Source organism: Rhinatrema bivittatum, chromosome 9 (genome assembly GCF_901001135.1).
Source record: "Rhinatrema bivittatum chromosome 9, aRhiBiv1.1, whole genome shotgun sequence".
Classification (NCBI taxonomy): Eukaryota; Metazoa; Chordata; class Amphibia; order Gymnophiona; family Rhinatrematidae; genus Rhinatrema; species Rhinatrema bivittatum.
The window spans coordinates 150,045,655-150,063,318 of NC_042623.1; the positions used below are offsets into that span (position 1 = coordinate 150,045,655).

The following is a 17,664-nucleotide window of genomic DNA, read 5'->3' on the forward strand; positions in this document are numbered from 1 at the left end:
CGCCAGCTTGCATCAGTATTTATGTGCACTTCTTTGCTTCATGCCACACCCAGACCATGTCCACACCTGGCCTCTTTTTGAAAACTTTTGAGATATGCGGATTGTGGGAGATATGCGCGTATCTTGGTGGCTTTTAAATTCTGCTCGTTGTGCGCGAGCCTGACTTCTTCACGCATCCCCCAATTATTGCACACGTCGGGCTTTTAAAATTCACCTTGTCCGCTCCTACAGGCACATACCCATGCGCTTGTGCACTCACATGCACACAGCTTCGCATACATGCACACATAACACATACACGTGGTCTGTTCTCCAGCCGTCGTGGTGGGATGAGCACCACCACGGCCTGCTGGCCTTCCTGCGCTGGGGGTGAGGAGCAGAAGCCGTTCGCAAATTTAAAGGGAACACCGTGGCAAGGCCTGTCCTTATTTTCGGCTGCTGGCTGATTGGGTTCTAACAGTGGCGTTTTTAGATTATTAGAAACAAACTTTTACGCTGTGCATATCAAAAAGTAAATCTTGATATGCACAGCGTAAAAGTTTGTTTCTAATAATCTAAAAACACCACGTATCTCAATTTAGTTCATTGCCCTCGTGGGGTTATTCATTAAGAGATTTTTTTGGAATTTGGGTTCTAACAGTGGCCCCATGGCCTCTCCTGCTGCTGTCACCGCATCCTCCTGGTGTGCTGCCCTTTGCAAATGCATGGTATGCACAACCGGTCTTCCCGAGCCTGAATGCATGATAAGTCCTGAAACAGTTTCTTGTGTGGGTGTACTCAATATTTCACATAGTTTCACTGAGACGTGCTTCATCTCACTGTACTTGGTGTTCACTATGTGTAAACTTAAGTGAACTTGGCTGACTAGTTTGCTGATAGATGCTTGTATACCATGTAGGATACACGTAGACATTCAAGACGAAGGCTAGATTACTTTTATCAAATGAATGCAGAGAAGTCTGTTTTTAAGTTCACCAGTTCAGCACTAAGAAAATTGTTTTTGCGTAGCCATGTAATGTAATTATGACTTTTGTAATTAAGTAGTGCCATCATTTTTGTTAAATTAAAGCAATTTTATGATTTGTTATTAACTTATTCACCTATATAAGCAATTAGAAAACATACAAATAATTTATCCAGTCATTTTTTTTAAAATCTAATCATATAGTCAACATACTCTTCTTAATGCACTCACACAGCAGAGGAAGCAATAACTGCTTAAGACTATAATCACAATCAAAAAGTAACTTTATCATTATAACCTAAATGAATGCGTCGGCCAGAATATGGCTAAATTTTTTTTTTTTTTTTAAATATATAAACCTTATTCATGATGTCAAGATAATGTAAAATTAAAGGTCAACAAGCAAGTCATAGGTGATATCTTTTTATTGGATTAACAAAGGGTTCCCAAACTACAGCCCATGAGGGCACGTCAAGCCCACAGTGCTACTTTTTACAGCTCTCCACGCTTTTCCTACCTGTGGCCCACTCTACCTGCAAAGCAGGGTTCACCTTTTTTTTTTTTTTCCTCTCACACCTTGTGCTGGTAAAGGCTTCAGTACTGGTGGGGTTTCCAACTCCCATCAGCATATGAAGTCCCATTGAGCACCGCGAGAGCCACAATGCTGAGGGGGGGACCCCCAGTTCCTGTTAGCAGAAGGGGAAAAAGAAAGGCGTGAGAGGAGACAGGAGAGAGAATTGGAAGGGAAGGTAGTGCGAGTGAGGAGGAGGCTGTGTTTGCGAAGCAGGGTGAGAAGGAGTTGAGAATGGAGAGGGAAGTGTAAAGGAGGCAAGGTTGAGGGGGAGAGAAAGGGATGGAGGGAGGTGGAGAGAAAGGTAAGGGTGTGTGAAGGAAGCAAGGGTGAGAGGGAGGGAGTAAGTGTGCAAGTGAGGAGGCAAGGGGGGACAGGAGGGAGAGGAAAAGAGATGGGATGGAGGTAAGTACAGAGGGTGTGAGGGCAGTGAGAGGGGAGAGTGTGTGTGTGTGTGTGTGTGTGTGTGTGCAACAAACAGACTACCCTGCCATTCCCTTCCCCAGAAGGAGATACTGAAGGAGGCAGGTGGTAGGACTGTTGGAGAGGTGGCAGGGTTACAACTTTTTAGGAATACTTTACTGACAGCTTATCTGCCCCTCGCCATGCATTAAAACTCCAAGGGAACCCAGCCCCAGGCTCCCTTGGTGATTTGAAATGTTTTTTGTGGCCCTTCCTTTAAAAAAAGGACCACTGTACTAGCCTAATACATTATCTCCAAGTTGTTAGGTTTTTAATTCTATGTATCCAAGTGGACTAACACGACAACTACAATTCTTTGGTCATGCTGATGCAGAAAGGATGCCAAGCGGTAGCTGATGCTGTGACCGCAAATCAATTTCCAGTTTTTGGTTTTGTTTTATTTTTCAACCATAATTTCAGGGAAAAACTGTTTTTTTCTTTTTTTTTTAGTGGCACAAATCATTTAAACATATTTCTTCAGGATAAATACCCTTAAGCTGGAGGCCCTTACCTAAGAGATCTCAATTTGTCAGCAGTAACATGTCAAGGGTAATTCTGAAGTTGAAGTATCTTGTTCAGATCTTTGCAATTATCCTTTTTATTTTTTTATTTCTTTGGAAGATCTGCTTCCTCCTCCTTTTCATGTTGTTTTTGAATTTCTGGGGGTTTTTTTTAAGTTGGTTTTTGGCTCTTGTGTAGTATGGATTGTTTTCCTTTTTGTTTCTGTTTATCGAAATTTTAAAACTTTATTTTTTTGTCCATAGAAAAAGTAAAATAACCATAGCATTGCTCTGATGTTCACATGTTTTATTCTCAGCCTCTTGAATAGTTGTGGGGCATTGCAGGGAGGGTAAGAGGGAAACTATGAACTTTGTGTTGATAGGGGGGATTGGAGGCTATTGAAACTTGCCTAGTTGTTAAGGAATAGTTGCTTCCTGACAGGTGGCTTTGACAGCTAGAATAGACCATCAAGAATTCATACTACATATCCATAACCGATGGTGGTAATTTAATTTTAATGTTGATTGTGTAATTATTTGTTTGCCATGCTTTGGATGGTCATAATTCTGTCTTTTTTAAATATATAGACTTTAAGGGTTTTATATCAGATGCCCTTAGCATCTATGGCCACATTGGTATGTGATGACAAGGATGCGGCTTTACTCGTGCTGTCAGTTGGGGTATTTTGAAGAGCTATGGAGTTACCTTGATCCTGCCACTTGTTTATCCAGCATGGTGGCTCAGATCACAGTATCAGCAAGTGCTATCAATAAGACTATCCAGACAGTTCTCTGAGTAATTAGGTGCATTAGAATGAATATGCATGAATTCCATTTGTAAACATAAAAAATTGCCATGCTGGGTCATTGAGCTTAGCATCCTGTCATGCTGGGTCATTGAGCTTAGCATCCTGTCTGCCAGGTCACAAGTACCTGGCAGATCCCCAGTAGTTGATCTATTTCTTCTATTTCACTCCCAGAGATAAAGTGCTAACTTTCCTGACTACCTGGCTAGTAACTGTGTATGCACTTTTCCTTCAGGTATTATCTAATCCTCTTTTCCATAGCATTCTTAGTTGCCTTGGCCACATTCTCTAGCAACAGATCCCATAGCTTGATTTGTTTTAAATCTACTAGTTGCTAGTTTCATAGGATGTACCATAGTCCTAGTGGTGTTTGAAAGGGTAGATTACCATTCCATATTTACCCGCTTCACCCCACTCATGACTTTGTAAATCTCAATCATATCTGCTCTGTCGTCTCTTTTCCAAGCTAAAGAGCCCTACTTTGTTTAGCCTTTCTCCATAAGGAAGCTTTTCAGTTCCCTTTATCATTTTTGTCACCCTTCTCTGTACCTTTTCTATGTCCACTACATCTTTTTTGAGATGGAGTGACCAGAACTGTGTCCAGTACTCAAGGTGCAGTTGCACCATGGATCTATATAAAGACTATTATGATATTCTCAGTTTTCTTCTCTCTTCCTTTCCAAATTATTCCTAACATTCTATTTGCCTTTTGGACTGCCGCCCCACCCTGAGCTGAAGGACTCTGAGGTCCTTTTCCAGGATGGTGGCTCCTAACACGGAACCCAGCATTGTGCACCTGTAGTTGGGATTATTTTTCTCTGCCTGTATTACTTTGCACTTGTCCACATTACATTTCATCTGCCATTCAGATGCTCAGTCTCCTAGTCTCACAGTGGAGGCAGTGCATGCAAATCAAATCACATTCATTGTGGATATCCTGATAATCAGATTGGTTGGGTGGGCCTAGAGGACCAGGTTGCGAACCAGTGCTATACAGCAGCAGGCACCAAAATTAGTAGCCAGATTTTCCAAAAGCCACTATAGATTGTGGAAGGGGAAAAAAACCCACAAATGTTTCTTTAGTATTCCTTCTTGTTTTAAGAAAAACCCAAGTTTTTAAATTTGTTTGAACAATCTGTTTTTCCCTTTTAAAAAGTTAATAAGGCCATCATTAGGACTACGGTACTTTAAATCAGTCCAGTATTTATTGGCTACTTCATTTCTCTTGGGAACCTCAGCTACTACAGATAGCCCATGTGTGTCTGATAAAAGAATGCCCAATCTCTTCTAATTGCCTTAATTGATGGTATTTTGTTTTCTGCCCTTCTCTAAAACAGCTCGTTTTATGTTCCCTGCTTGATTACTTTTAGTTTTGGCATGTGCAGGCCAGAGAAGAAGAGTTCTGGACTTAATTGAACTGTATTATAAATTGATTTCATACATTAAATAGTGCTACTTGAATTTCTTGTTTTATACCTATCATATTGCCAAGTACAGTGAGTATTTCATGTATTAAATTCTGCAGGGCCAGATGAAGGGAGGTAAGGAGGATATAAAAGGAACGTGCACAGCTTAGGAAAAGCCCCCTTTGAAATAGAAATAATGCTTTGAAATATTTACTCCATGGCCTATAGATTTCTTCTAGTAGACTCATTTCTAAGCAGTTACTATTGTAAATTCTTCGTTGTAATAATACGTCATTGACTGACTTCATTTCTTTTGACTTTTAGTGATACGATAAAATGAACAGTGTGCAAATCAAAGGCTCTCGTGCTAAACTTTCAAAAGGGAAACTTTGATAAAATGAGAAAAATTGTTAGAAAAAAACTGAAAGGAGCAGCTACAAAAGTAAAAAATGTCCAAGAGGCGTGGTAATTGTTAAAAAATATCATTCTAGAAGCACAGTCTAGATGTATTCCACACATTAAGAAAGGTGGGAAGAAGGCAAAACGATTACCGGCATGGTTAAAAGGGGAGGTGAAAGAAGCTATTTTAGCCAAAAGATCTTCATTCAAAAAATGGAAGAAGGATCCAACAGAAGAAAATAGGATAAAGCATAAACGTTGGCAAGTTAAATGTAAGACATTGATAAGACAGGCTAAGAGAGAATTTGAAAAGAAGTTTGTTTGTTTATTTATTTATATTTTTGGTTTTTTATATACCGATCTTCTTGCATTGGATGCAAATCAAACCGGTTTACAGTGAAATAATTCAACTTGCCTAAGAGCATTACATGGAACAAAAGAGCATAAGAACATAGAACAGTAAGAGTGCATATGAGCATTACATAAAAACGAGGAACATTTAACCATTTAAACATTAAAAACCTTTGGTAATATTCTTATATAAGATGTATGAAAAAGAGCCATCAATGTTAAAACGAAATAAGGCTGATAATTGTCTCGATTGAGAAGGAATACTGGGAAGGGAGTGTGAAGGTGGAAGTGAGGAAGGGAAGATTGGAAAGGGGCGAGGAGTCAAGAAGGTGTAGGATAGAGGATGATTTAAGGGTGAATTAAAAACATTTGGAACCAATCAATGTTGTTGTGGGTAGTACATTGTGGGCCATCAAAGTTGGCTGTAGAGGCAAAAACTTTTTTAAATATATCCGAAGCAGAAAGCCTGTGAGGGAGTCATTTGGGACCGTTAGATGATCGAGGGGTTAAAGGGGCACTTAGAGAAGATAGGGCCATCGCGGAAAGATTAAATGATTTCTTTGCTTCGGTGTTTACTGAAGAGGATGTTGGGGAGGTACCCGTAATGGAGAAGGTTTTCATGGGTAATGATTCAGATGGACTGAATCAAATCATGGTGAACCTAGAAGATGTGGTAGGTCTGATTGACAAACTGAAGAGTAGTAAATCACCTGGACTGGATGGTATACACCCCAGAGTTCTGAAGGAACTAAAAAATGAAATTTCAGACCTATTAGTAAAAATTTGTAACCTATCATTAAAATCATCCATTGTACCTGAAGATTGGAGGATAGCAAATGTAACCCCAATATTTAAAAAGGGCTCCAGGGGCGATCCGGGAAACTACAGACTGGTTAGCCTGACTTCAGTGCCAGGAAAAATAGTGGAAAGTGTTCTAAACATCAAAATCACAGAACATATAGAAAGTCATGGTTTAATGGAGCAAAGTCAGCATGGCTTTACCCAGGGCAAGTCTTGCCTCACAAATCTGCTTCACTTTTTTTAAGGAGTTAATAAACATGTGGATAAAGGTGAACCGGTAGATGTAGTATACTTGGATTTTCAGAAAGCGTTTGACAAAGTTCCTCATGAGAGTCTTCTAGGAAAAGTAAAAAGTCATGGGATAGGTGGCGATGTCCTTTCGTGGATTGCAAACTGGCTAAAAGACAGGAAACAGAGAGTAGGATTAAATGGACAATTTTCTCAGTGGAAGGGAGTGGACAGTGGAGTGCCTCAGGGATCTGTATTGGGACCCTTACTTTTCAATATATTTATAAATGATCTGGAAAGAAATACGACGAGTGAGATAATCAAATTTGCAGATGACACAAAATTGTTCAGAGTAGTTAAATCACAAGCAGATTGTGATAAATTGCAGGAAGACTTTGTGAGACTGGAAAATTGGGCATCCAAATGGCAGATGAAATTTAATGTGGATAAGTGCAAGGTGATGCATATAGGGAAAAATAACACATGCTATAATTACACAATGTTGGGTTCCATATTAGGTGCTATAACCCAAGAAAGAGATCTAGACGTCATAGTGGATAACACATTGAAATTGTCGGTTCAGTGTGCTGCAGCAGTCAAAAAAGCAAACAGAATGTTGGGAATTATTAGAAAGGGATTGGTGAATAAAACGGAAAATGTCATAATGCCTCTGTATCGCTCCATGGTGAAGACCGCACCTTGAATACTGTGTACAGTTCTGGTCGCCGCATCTCAAAAAAGATATAATTGCGATGGAGAAGGTACAGAGAAGGGCTACCAAAATAAGGGGAATGGAACAGCTCCCCTATGAGGAAAGACTAAAGAGGTTAGGACTTTTCAGCTTGGAGAAGAGACGGCTGAGGGGGATATGATAGAGATGTTTAAAATTATGAGAGATCTAGAAAGGGTAGATGTGAATCGGTTATTTACTCTTTCGGATAGTAGAAAGACTAGGGGACACTCCATGAAGTTAGCATGGGGCACATTTAAAACTAATCGGAGAAAGTTCTTTTTTACTCAACGCACAATTAAACTCTGGAATTTGTTGCCAGAGGATGTGGTTAGTGCAGTTAATATAGCTGTGTTTAAAAAAGGATTGGATAAGTTCTTGGAGGAGAAGTCCATTACCTGCTATTAAGTTCACTTAGAGAATAGACACTGCCATTAGCAATGGTAACATGGAATAGACTTAGTTTTTGGGTACTTGCCAGGTTCTTATGGCCAGGATTGGCCACTGTTGGAAACAGGATGCTGGGCTTGATGGACCCTCGGTCTGACCCAGTATGGCATTTTCTTATGTTCTTAAATGCATTTCTTGTCGCTTCTGTGTGTCTGCCCAACAGGTGTCAGGAATGAAACCGTATTGTCCTTCATTCAGTGTTGATCTGGGTAAAAGCTTCTATTACCGTCAGTTAGCTGCATCGTGTTTGGGGGGAGAACAAGAAGTTGTTCCAAACCATGCCACTGTAAAATGCGTAGTCAGACCTTTATTTTGCCCATCAAGCCCCACTAGGATCAGCCTTGAAACTCTGAAGCTTACTCTCCAAGGAGATTAGCCCATGGGTTTGCACATGTAATCCGGTTTTCACTCTGCCTAAGAATGCGTTAGGTGTCTTGGCTAAGAAGTGGTGGCTTTGCAGTTTGAGACCCGCGTTTTAATGGCTTTCAGCTGCCTCTGCTCACACTTCCCTTTCTCCATGACGTCAATGCACCATCATGTAAATTCCAGGCTCCTCTCAGCCTCTTCAGCTCTGTCTCTTAACTCCTCAGCCTTCCCTTTCACTCACTCGTTCTGTAGGTGAATAATTAATCATGTAATTTTTACATTTTTTTTTTTTTTTTTTACTAAAGAGTTTATGCATTTATCTAAATACTGTGCAGCTTTCATACGCTGGCTGGCTTGGAGAGACCTAGATTTGGAAAGGTTGTTTATGTAACAGGGGTCACTGGATTAAGTGGCGAGAGCTCGTGGGAACTAGTACAGGCAACTCCTCTGTACTGCTCCCACCAAGTTAAAGAAAACAAAGTGCATGTGCCTCTACCCTGCAGCAACCCCAGGCTACCAGAGACCATTTCATCAAGAAAAGCACAAGGACAACTTGACACTGAATCCTTTTTTCATAAATATAGATTATTTTTTATTTTTACTTATTTTACAGAAAAGACAACTATACTAGCTACTGTCCATCAGCAGGAAGACGCTGTACACTTGGCGACCAACGGATTTTGTGCTCTTGCTCTGATGAAAAATCTTGTTTTATGGCTGTTCAGAATCTGGGAACACTGCCTCTGCATGGTCTATAGAAAAGCAAGCAGGCAGATGGATGAGAAAGAAGAAGCTTGCTATCTGATCAGATATTTTGCCCTTCAGACAAAAATCAAATTATATAACAACAATAATAATAAATAACTTAATTTTTATCCTATTAAAGCTTTTAAAATAAGGAATGCATATTTTGCCATTCTGTGGGATCAGAGTTTAACTGTGACCTGCCTAGAAGACTGGTTTTGCTGCAATTAATTTCACATCGCTGCCTCCTTTTTCTTTCTTTTGGAACTGGTGCCATTAATATGAGGACACCTTTTCATGGTTTCACCATTATCCTTATGCCCTACATATTCAGCCCTTTGTCTTCCTTTGCCTTCAAACACAGCTTGAATTGAATATTCCTCAGAGAGATGAGAAAAGTTCAGGGCTGCTTTATCTGGTCTACCTATCAGTACATGCCTACTGTTCTGCTAGAGATCCTATTCAATTTTTACTCTTCTCCCTCCCTTGCCCTGCCATTAAGATCCATGCCACACATCTTCACAATTTTCTCTATAGTTAACCACCTTACTATTCCTGCAGTTACCTTTATATGCATCTCTTCTATTTGTTTTCATACTTAAACTAAGCTTTTTGGCATTGAGAATCTTCCTACCTGTTGTACCCATATCTTCTCATTGTATCCCCGTTTGTTCTGTGACTGTTCAGTGTACCTTATCAATGCTATTAAAATAAAACTTTTCCCTATGCAAAATCTTATTACAATAATAATTGTAACTTTTGTCCCAAGGGTCCATAAATTCTAAGAGGAAATGGCTGTAGCCTCTCACTGAACAGACTAAGACTTTTGGCAGTAAAGCCACCTTACGTAATCTTTCTTTGCTCTTTAAGCAGCAGAAGTGCTGCTTAAAGACTGGGTTATTGGATTAACCCAATTTCAGAAATGGTAGGTGTTGAGATGGCACCTAAAACACTTATTTCCCCTGCCAATAATTTCCTTACCTTTTTCAAAAGATGAGAAAAACTGGTACCCTACAGTAAGAGGTTTTTAGTAACCAGCTCCTGGTCTCTTGCTGGATGCATAGCACTTAGAACAGAACTGCCCCACTGCATCCTGAGGTGCTTTCCCCTGTAGCCCATTTCCCCATGATGCAATGTCTTTGAAAACTACTATCTGAGTACCCCCTTGTAGTTAAGTACAACCTAGAGTTGGAAAAACTAATAAATAAATAAATACATTATAGGATCTATTAGCCACTGGAGGATGAAGCACTGAAAGACCTATTCTCAGAGGACAAGCAGAATGGTAGTCTTCACACATGAGTGACATCAGGTACACCCCCTATGCGGAAAAGTTATGTCAAAGTTTCTTGAATTTTGACTAGGCACGCTGAGTATGCCCAGCATGCCCTATACCACTTGTCAACCCTTTTATTGTAAGCCACTTCTTTCCATGATATTTAAAAACAAAAAAAAAAGTTGGAATACTTATTGTCTCCAAATAGAGCAATCATTGCATTGATCCCAAGTTAATCGAATCAGCTATAAAATATTTACATTAAAAAAAAAAAATCAGTAAATGTGCAGCACCATCAGCCAGATTTAAAGAACATTTTTTTCCCAAGAACTTTTAAACTTGTTCTTTAGAAATATAGGGGGCGATTTTAAAACAAGCTTGCGGGCGTTCATGTGCACGCGGCAACGTGCGCATGCTATAAAATACGGTTCCCGGGTAGGTTGGGACTTGCGTGTGTAGGGGAGGGAATTTTAAAAACCAATGTACGGAGACATGAGCAGTCCTTCCCCAGTTCCCTCCAAGACTGCTCCAATTAAGGAGTGAACTGGGAGGGAACTTTCATATCCCCCTATCTACCCTTCCTATCTTTTCCTCTCTGCTCCCTGACCCCTAGCCTCTACCTAGCTAGTCTAAGTTTTTTTTGTTTTCATACTTACTGCTCCTGCGGAGCAGAAGTAACTTCTGTGCGCTGGCTAGCTGCTGGCATGCACTTCCCCAGGACAGGGCCTAATGGCCGCTGTCCCGGTTGGCCCCCTTAACTGTAAGGATCTTATTCGTTGGGCCTGGCTGACACGGTGCAACAATTTTTTGTGCTTGAATGTAAAGCTCTTATTCGAATTATTAGCTTTTTGAAGTGTTCTAACTTTTGAAAGGTAGTCAAGTATTAAGTTAGTCCAATAATATATAAAGATAGATTGATATAGAGGCCAGTATTCATCCGCTGAGCGGCTCAGCTAGTTAGCCGGAAAAACATAACTGGCTGTCTTTAGCCCTGGATTCATCATTTCGCTATAAATATATCAGAATGATCGCCAGGGGGCGAAAGCGTGCAGCCGACCGCATCGCAGCGGTGCGCTATTGCACGCCGCGGCTGCGCTGAAGTCTTTTGCCCCCATGGCGCCGGTAGAAAAGGTGTAGTTATTTCCGGCGCTATCGCCAGCGGTAATGTGTGAAACATTTATTGCCTGCAGCGCTACCAAACCCCTCATTGTTCGAAACCCCGCCCCAAATCCTCCCTCCCTTTTTTATTTTAATTTCAAATTTAAATATTTAAATCGCGGTGCGATAAGACCCTGTCGCAATCTGATGAATGACCCTTTTAGTCAGCTGCATATGTTTATGGGGCTAACTTCAGGGTGGCTGAATGAGGCGACCAGAGTTAGCTGCATAAGTACAGTTATGTGACTAGCTCTGCACCTCCCCGGATCGCCCCCGACTTAGGTGGCTCAATTTAGCCGCATATGGCTTTTAATATTGACTGTTAGCCGTTTAGATGCATAACTTTTCAGTTCTCCATCTAAATTACTTTTTGATATCGACCTCTTAGATATCTATATTGATAGATATTTTAATTGTTAACTTTCATTTCTGTAGATTTTTCAGATCATCAACTTGCCTGTTTGGGGTAGTTCAGTGCCTTCCTTTTCGGGGACTGGTTGGGGGGGGGGGGGAGCATCGTGAGCCTTTTTTTTTTTTTCGGTTGTCCTGATATAATTTTATATTTATGTAACTGTTGTGGACAGAATGTCTCTTTACTTGAAACTGGCTGGTTACAGCTCCCTAAATGTCACCCTATCCTGTCTGCGTTTTAATTGTAGTTTGCTTCTCTCTCATGCGCTACAGGAAGGGCACAGAGTGCTTCAGATTGTGGGGTGCTTGGAGTGAACATCCTACTTGTGATGACGGTTAATGTCCGGCATCTGTTGTCAATTAGTTAAATATGTTCCACTGGATTTGCGACCTTGGGAATTGAGGAATTGGCCTGAGGAGAGGGTCACACAGGATAGTATTAGCAGTGCGTGTTTAGTTTTAACTTGCTCAAAGAGCAAAACATTGACTTTCCTGTGCAATGGAATATTTTCATTCTTCTTCTTCTCAGGCTCTGTGTCTTCTATGTAATAATTCTGCAAAGGTCAAATGGTCCACTTATGCTTTAAGTTGAGGCCCAAACAGATAGAAATCCAAAGCTTGTGTTAATACTTCCCTGTCTTACCAAGGTATTGCAAGGATGTGAAAATAGAATTCTCTCTCTTATGTTGCACCTGCTACGAATTCAGTGTTTTCCATGTGTACATGCCACCAATTGTCTTACCTAGCAGCCTTTATTTAAGAGGATTTCATTATTTGTTTATTTTCAGTTGTGACCCTGTATGCCACCCTAGGAGGTCAAGCAATAGCGCATGGATTAAACGAGACAGAGGTGACACACATTATTACTAGTAAAGAGCTTCTACAAAATAAATTGAAGGTAAGGACTTTGTCCTTTTACAGTGTATAGTGGCGAGCATGCTTTGTCTGTGCGAACACACACACCTGGATGCTAGTGCTAAGGGAACTAAAATCCTTGCTGTTAAACTTGATTGAAAATGTTTTTCATAGGTTAAACCCTCTCTACTCTAAGTTATTGTATTAATATAATTGCAGCATAAGCAGAACTGTCAAAAACAATATAATTTCAGACATCTCACTTTTATGTCTACCGCTTAAAACAAATCAAGATATTTCTGTTCAGGTTAAGTATTTATAGCCCATCTTTCATTTTCTGCTTTTGTTAGATTGGATACACTGACTTATAAAACTAAATATATATTTTATTTGGATTAACAAATATTATGAATAGATATGACTACATAGCTCCATGTCCAAGAGGATAGCCTGAAACCAGCCTGGTTTTACCCTGTTGCATGCATGGAGGTGTTTTTGGGGAATGCTCAGTAGCGGGCCGATACAGTAAAAGTCGCAGGAGAGCCGGCGAGTGCCCGCTCTTCCGGCGCGCTCACAGGCCAGTGTCCTGGGAACGCGATTCAGTATTGGCCTGTATGCAAATTGACAGAAGCGGCGGCTGTCAGCAGGTTTCACTGCCGACGCTCAATTTTACCGGCGTCCGTTCTCGAACCCGCTGACAGTCAGGCTTCGAAAAACGGTCGCCGGCTAATTTGAGCATCCGTCTTCCAACCTTTTATTTTTGGGGCCTCCGACTTAAAATCGCTATGATATTAAGTGGGAGGGTTACAGAAAAGCTGTTTTTCTGCTTTTCTGTTCACTTTCCTGCTGCTCATTTTACTTTCTGTATTGCGCGGGAATGACTAATAGGCTCATCAACATGCATTTGCACGTTGCAGGCGCTATTTGTTTCGGGGGTTTGGCCGCGTATTTTCCACGCGCTATTAACCCTTACCGTATAAGAGGTAAAGCTAGTGCGTCGAAAATGCGCAGCCAAATGGGAGCTAACAGTGCGCTCAGCCTGAGCGCACTTTACTGCATCGGCCCGTAGGAAAATTAGAACTACATATCTATGCATGCAAGGGGGTAAAACCAGGGCTGGCTTAACTTTTGTCCCCCTGGGCATGGAGCTATAAGATCACCTTAAGCATATGTAACCCCTGGACTTGGGTCGTTTTTTGGAGTCCATGGGGCACACACTTGATCTCTTGAGGCTGAATATTTTCCAACGCTTCACTCTTACCACTTAACCCCAGAATATAAAAGGGGGGGGGGGGGGGAGGAGGATAACTTCCTTGACCTTGGATATCATGTTCAACTTTCTATATCCATTGTTGGTAATCGAGCTGGAAACAGATTGATATTACAACAAAAAAACTTTATTTAAAAGGCTCCTTTAAAAGGGAAACATGGGATTTGCAATTCTCTTTTCTTTTGAAACATCCAGAAGTCAGTTACTTGTGATAAATCGGCGACTCTGGAGACTTTTCAATAATGCGCTCTCCAACAGATCCCTCTCTGCTCTGATGGCAGATGGGATACTTTCCTGCGATGTCCACACTAGTGGGGTGGCCAGTGCCCCTTAAATCTGATGTCGTACTTCTGGTGTACCTGAAAGATACCTCTTTACCCCAAATCCTGGGTGATGGATACTTATTTACAGTTGGATGGGGCCCACTTAGTCCTCTTCCTTACTACGTTTACTCCCTGTAGACATTGGTGTTATGTCCAAATCCTTCACAATTTGGTTAGGTGGGCACTGTAACTCTCAGTTGGAGAGGAACATAAAAAAAAAAAAGGATAAAAGTACTCTCCAGTGTTTGAAAAAGGAAAAGTGGAAAAAATTTCCTTCAAAGAGTGTCTCAAAATATGCTAGGTTTCTTTTCCTCAAAAAAAACAAACAAACAAAAACTTGAGAGTTTCTGAATTAGTCTCCCAGTCCAGACCTTAATGTTTAGGGCAAAGGATTTTTTCTTCAATAAAACCCAGTAATGCCATAATCAAAACTCCTTTTTTTTTTTTTTTTTTGATGTCCAGCTAAAAATCCACACTTCACAAGGGATGCTGACCTTTTATAGGAACAGGCAGCATCCTCGCGGGGATGTGGGGGCTTTGTAAAATAATGGTATGCTCTTCGGATAATACTCTACCTGCCTGATCTCTTTGCCACTACGCTTTAGTAGAAAACCGTATGAGGCTCTACATATAAATGTTACTCATGAGCTTTTTATTCCATGTCATTAGATATCTGGAGAAATTATTTGTTCTGTAACATCTTTGTATGCATTTTGTATTACTGGCAATCACAACTACTAGAGTAACCTTTTTTTTTTTTTCGGGCCCAATGTGTCAATAACATTTTATTCAGTTTGGAGGAATTTTGTTTTATGTTTTGTTTTTTTAAGCAACAATTCAGCAGTGAATGTTCCATGTGCATGACATGTTAGTCGAGCACTGTATCTGCAGGTGGAGGAAAGAGTCTGTGAGCCAACAACCGTGCTGGGCTGATGTAGATGTTCTGACCCAGTTTGTCTTCTAAAAGGCCTGCTATTAGTTCCTCTTTGGAAAAAGGACAGGGTCTCCTCTTCAAGGAATGTGGCTGAAGTTGCAGAGCAGTTCTGTTGAGGGGAAGCCATGTCATGTGCAAGACTGCATGTGTTGGCGTCCTTTTGCCATTTGTCATGGAGGTTCTTCACATGAGGTTTAGATGATGATTGTCTCCAGGGCCTTTTATTGAAGCAGTGTTTCTTCACAGCAGTGCTGAGGGTTTACATTATTTTATTTCTTTTGGTTAGCTGCTTGCAGTCGTTTAACTGTACACTGAGGGGGAGGTATTTCGTATATGGATGCTAGCTGATGGGATAACCTGATGTATGTGTGTGTTTTTCTCTCTCCCCCCACCCCCCCTCCCTTTAGGGGATCATTCTTGAGATTCCAAAGCTGAAGCACATTATTCTTGTAGATGGCATGAAGACACAGGGCAATATATCCCAAACAGTTACCATCCACACTATGGCTACAGTACAGGCTATGGGGGCCACGTCACAGAACTGTATGTACATTTTTTGCTTTTAATATTTTGTTCTTAATCTTTTGCTTGTCTTAACATAAAATCCAGTCTGCCCAACCAAAAATATCCCTATTGTCTGTAAAATCCAAATTAAAATCTTATTTTTAAGTTAAATGATCTAGGGTTGATGAATTCACAAACCTCACAGATCACTTTTCTAAAACAAGGCCTTGTTTTTATGATGAGCACATTGCTTCCTGCCTGCTAGCCTCTTGTCCGACTTCCTTGTTACTCAGATGTTGTAATTATACTTAAATTCATGCTGACATCTTGTTCTGTGAAGTGTAAAGAGAAGACGTCTAGTATAACTTCTTTCACAATCATTTGTTTCATCATTCAAGATAATGTATATTGTATGCATTCAAACCTTTTTGTTTTTTTGCAACCACAGTATTGGGTTGGCATAGTAATAGTTGCTATGCAACCTGTTTTCTGTTCCACAGACATTTACTTTCAGGAAGAAATTGATGTTCTGAAATTCATATGTTTCAGGGAAGTGTTTTTCCTCCCACCAGAAGATAGTATTGAAGGATGAGGCAGCAGATCTTGGGTCTGGGGATCTCTTTTCCTGGACCATAGATGAACAGAGGTGACAGGATCTCAAGCCTCTCTGTCCACCGGAGCACAGTGGACAGTGTAGGCCCAGAGAAATTGGGCCCACAGGAAGGAGAAGGTGACAGAGCAGATCTGGGGATCTCTGTTCCGCAGGAGGGAAGGGGAAGCAGTAGCACATTCCTAGACAACTGTGGCTTAGTCCAGAAGAGGGAAAGAGGCAGCAAATGCTATTCCAGGGATCCTTTGCCCTATATCTCTGAAAAGGAGACATGTTTCCTGTCGATAGCAGGGCTGAATTAGCCATGCTGTTGTGGGAACTGTTAATCAGGTCCGGGAAGCGGAGCTTCCAAAGCGATGTCAGAGCTTTGCTCTGAGGCTGCGCGTGGTTTCCCGTGCTTGGATCAACTCTCCTCAGTCTGTTTTATCCGCGCACGGGATCGCATGCGGAGCTCCAGACCTCCTCAGTTTCTGAAAAAAAAAAAAACTAGTCAAATTCAACATCATGATGAAGGACAGCAAGGACCTTCGTCCCTCGGGTTTTAAGCCTTGCCCCTGTGGGAAGGTAATGTCCCGAACCGACGACCATGACAAGTGCTATCGGTGTCTGGGCCCAGACCACCCGATGGGAACTTGTTCCCACTGTGGCAAGATGTCTCCGTGGGTGTGTCAGCAGAAGGCCGATAAAATGGAGGCCTTTAAACTGGGCTGCATGGGTTCATATGCCCCCCATCTGAGGTGTGATCATCATCGGGACCGGCTTCCATGGTGTCACCCCAACAGTGCCGAGCAGCCTCGGTCGAGCCGTCCACTTCTCGGACTGACAGCCATTCTGGACAGGACACGTGCCTGGTGCCGTCCAGAGGCAGGGACCGAGGGAAGGGTCGGAGGGAATCGTCTGCGTTGATGAAGTGGCCGTTAATTAAGCAGGGGGCTCACAGGCCTTTGACACACAGCAACGGCATGGCCTGCGTCCATATCCTCCACCGACGCGACGCAGACGACGCATGCCCTACCTTCGCGTCTGCCGCCGCATGTGTCCGGCGCCAGAAGAGTCGCGCCATGAGTCGATGCTGACGCACCGATCAACGTGACCTAAATCAGCGCAATTGATGCATGTCATCGCGTCGACGCATCGACGCAAAAACAGGCCAGCTGATTTAACATCGAAAAAGATTACGATGCCATCAACGCAATTGGCAACACCAACCATTGCGTCTTCCATATCAGAGGCACAAACACCTTCGGGTGACGCTAAGTCGAGAAAAAAGATACAGGATAGACATCCAATTGACCCTCTACCTCAGAAGCGACATCTCACTTCCCAGGGACCGCATTGTCCCCCAGTGGAGCTCTTGGCGGACTCCAGTGAGGATCTTGGTCCGGCGCCAACTCCTCACTCTCCCTCCCCGTCATCTTCGTCTCTCAGGGTCTACTCGGACCTGTCCTCCATCTCGAAAGCACGCTCTGGTGGACACAGTTTACAAGAGCCGCTTGCAAAGAAACAGAGGGCATTGGATTCACCTCATACCCGGAAGGTTAATAC

At 41.8% G+C, this 17,664-nt stretch overlaps 1 protein-coding gene across 7 annotated transcripts in view; it reads left to right on the forward strand.

Annotated features, from left to right (window-relative positions):
• The window catches only part of ACSL3 (acyl-CoA synthetase long chain family member 3), a 223,908-nt gene that overhangs the window by 138,460 nt on the left and 67,784 nt on the right, over nucleotides 1–17,664 (forward strand). For all 7 annotated transcript variants that reach the window (XM_029615577.1, XM_029615578.1, XM_029615579.1 and 4 more), the window contains 2 exons: nucleotides 12,412–12,521; nucleotides 15,413–15,548. In XM_029615577.1, coding sequence (XP_029471437.1) covers nucleotides 12,412–12,521; nucleotides 15,413–15,548 — 246 coding nt within the window. The remainder of the gene's footprint in view (nucleotides 1–12,411; nucleotides 12,522–15,412; nucleotides 15,549–17,664) is intronic.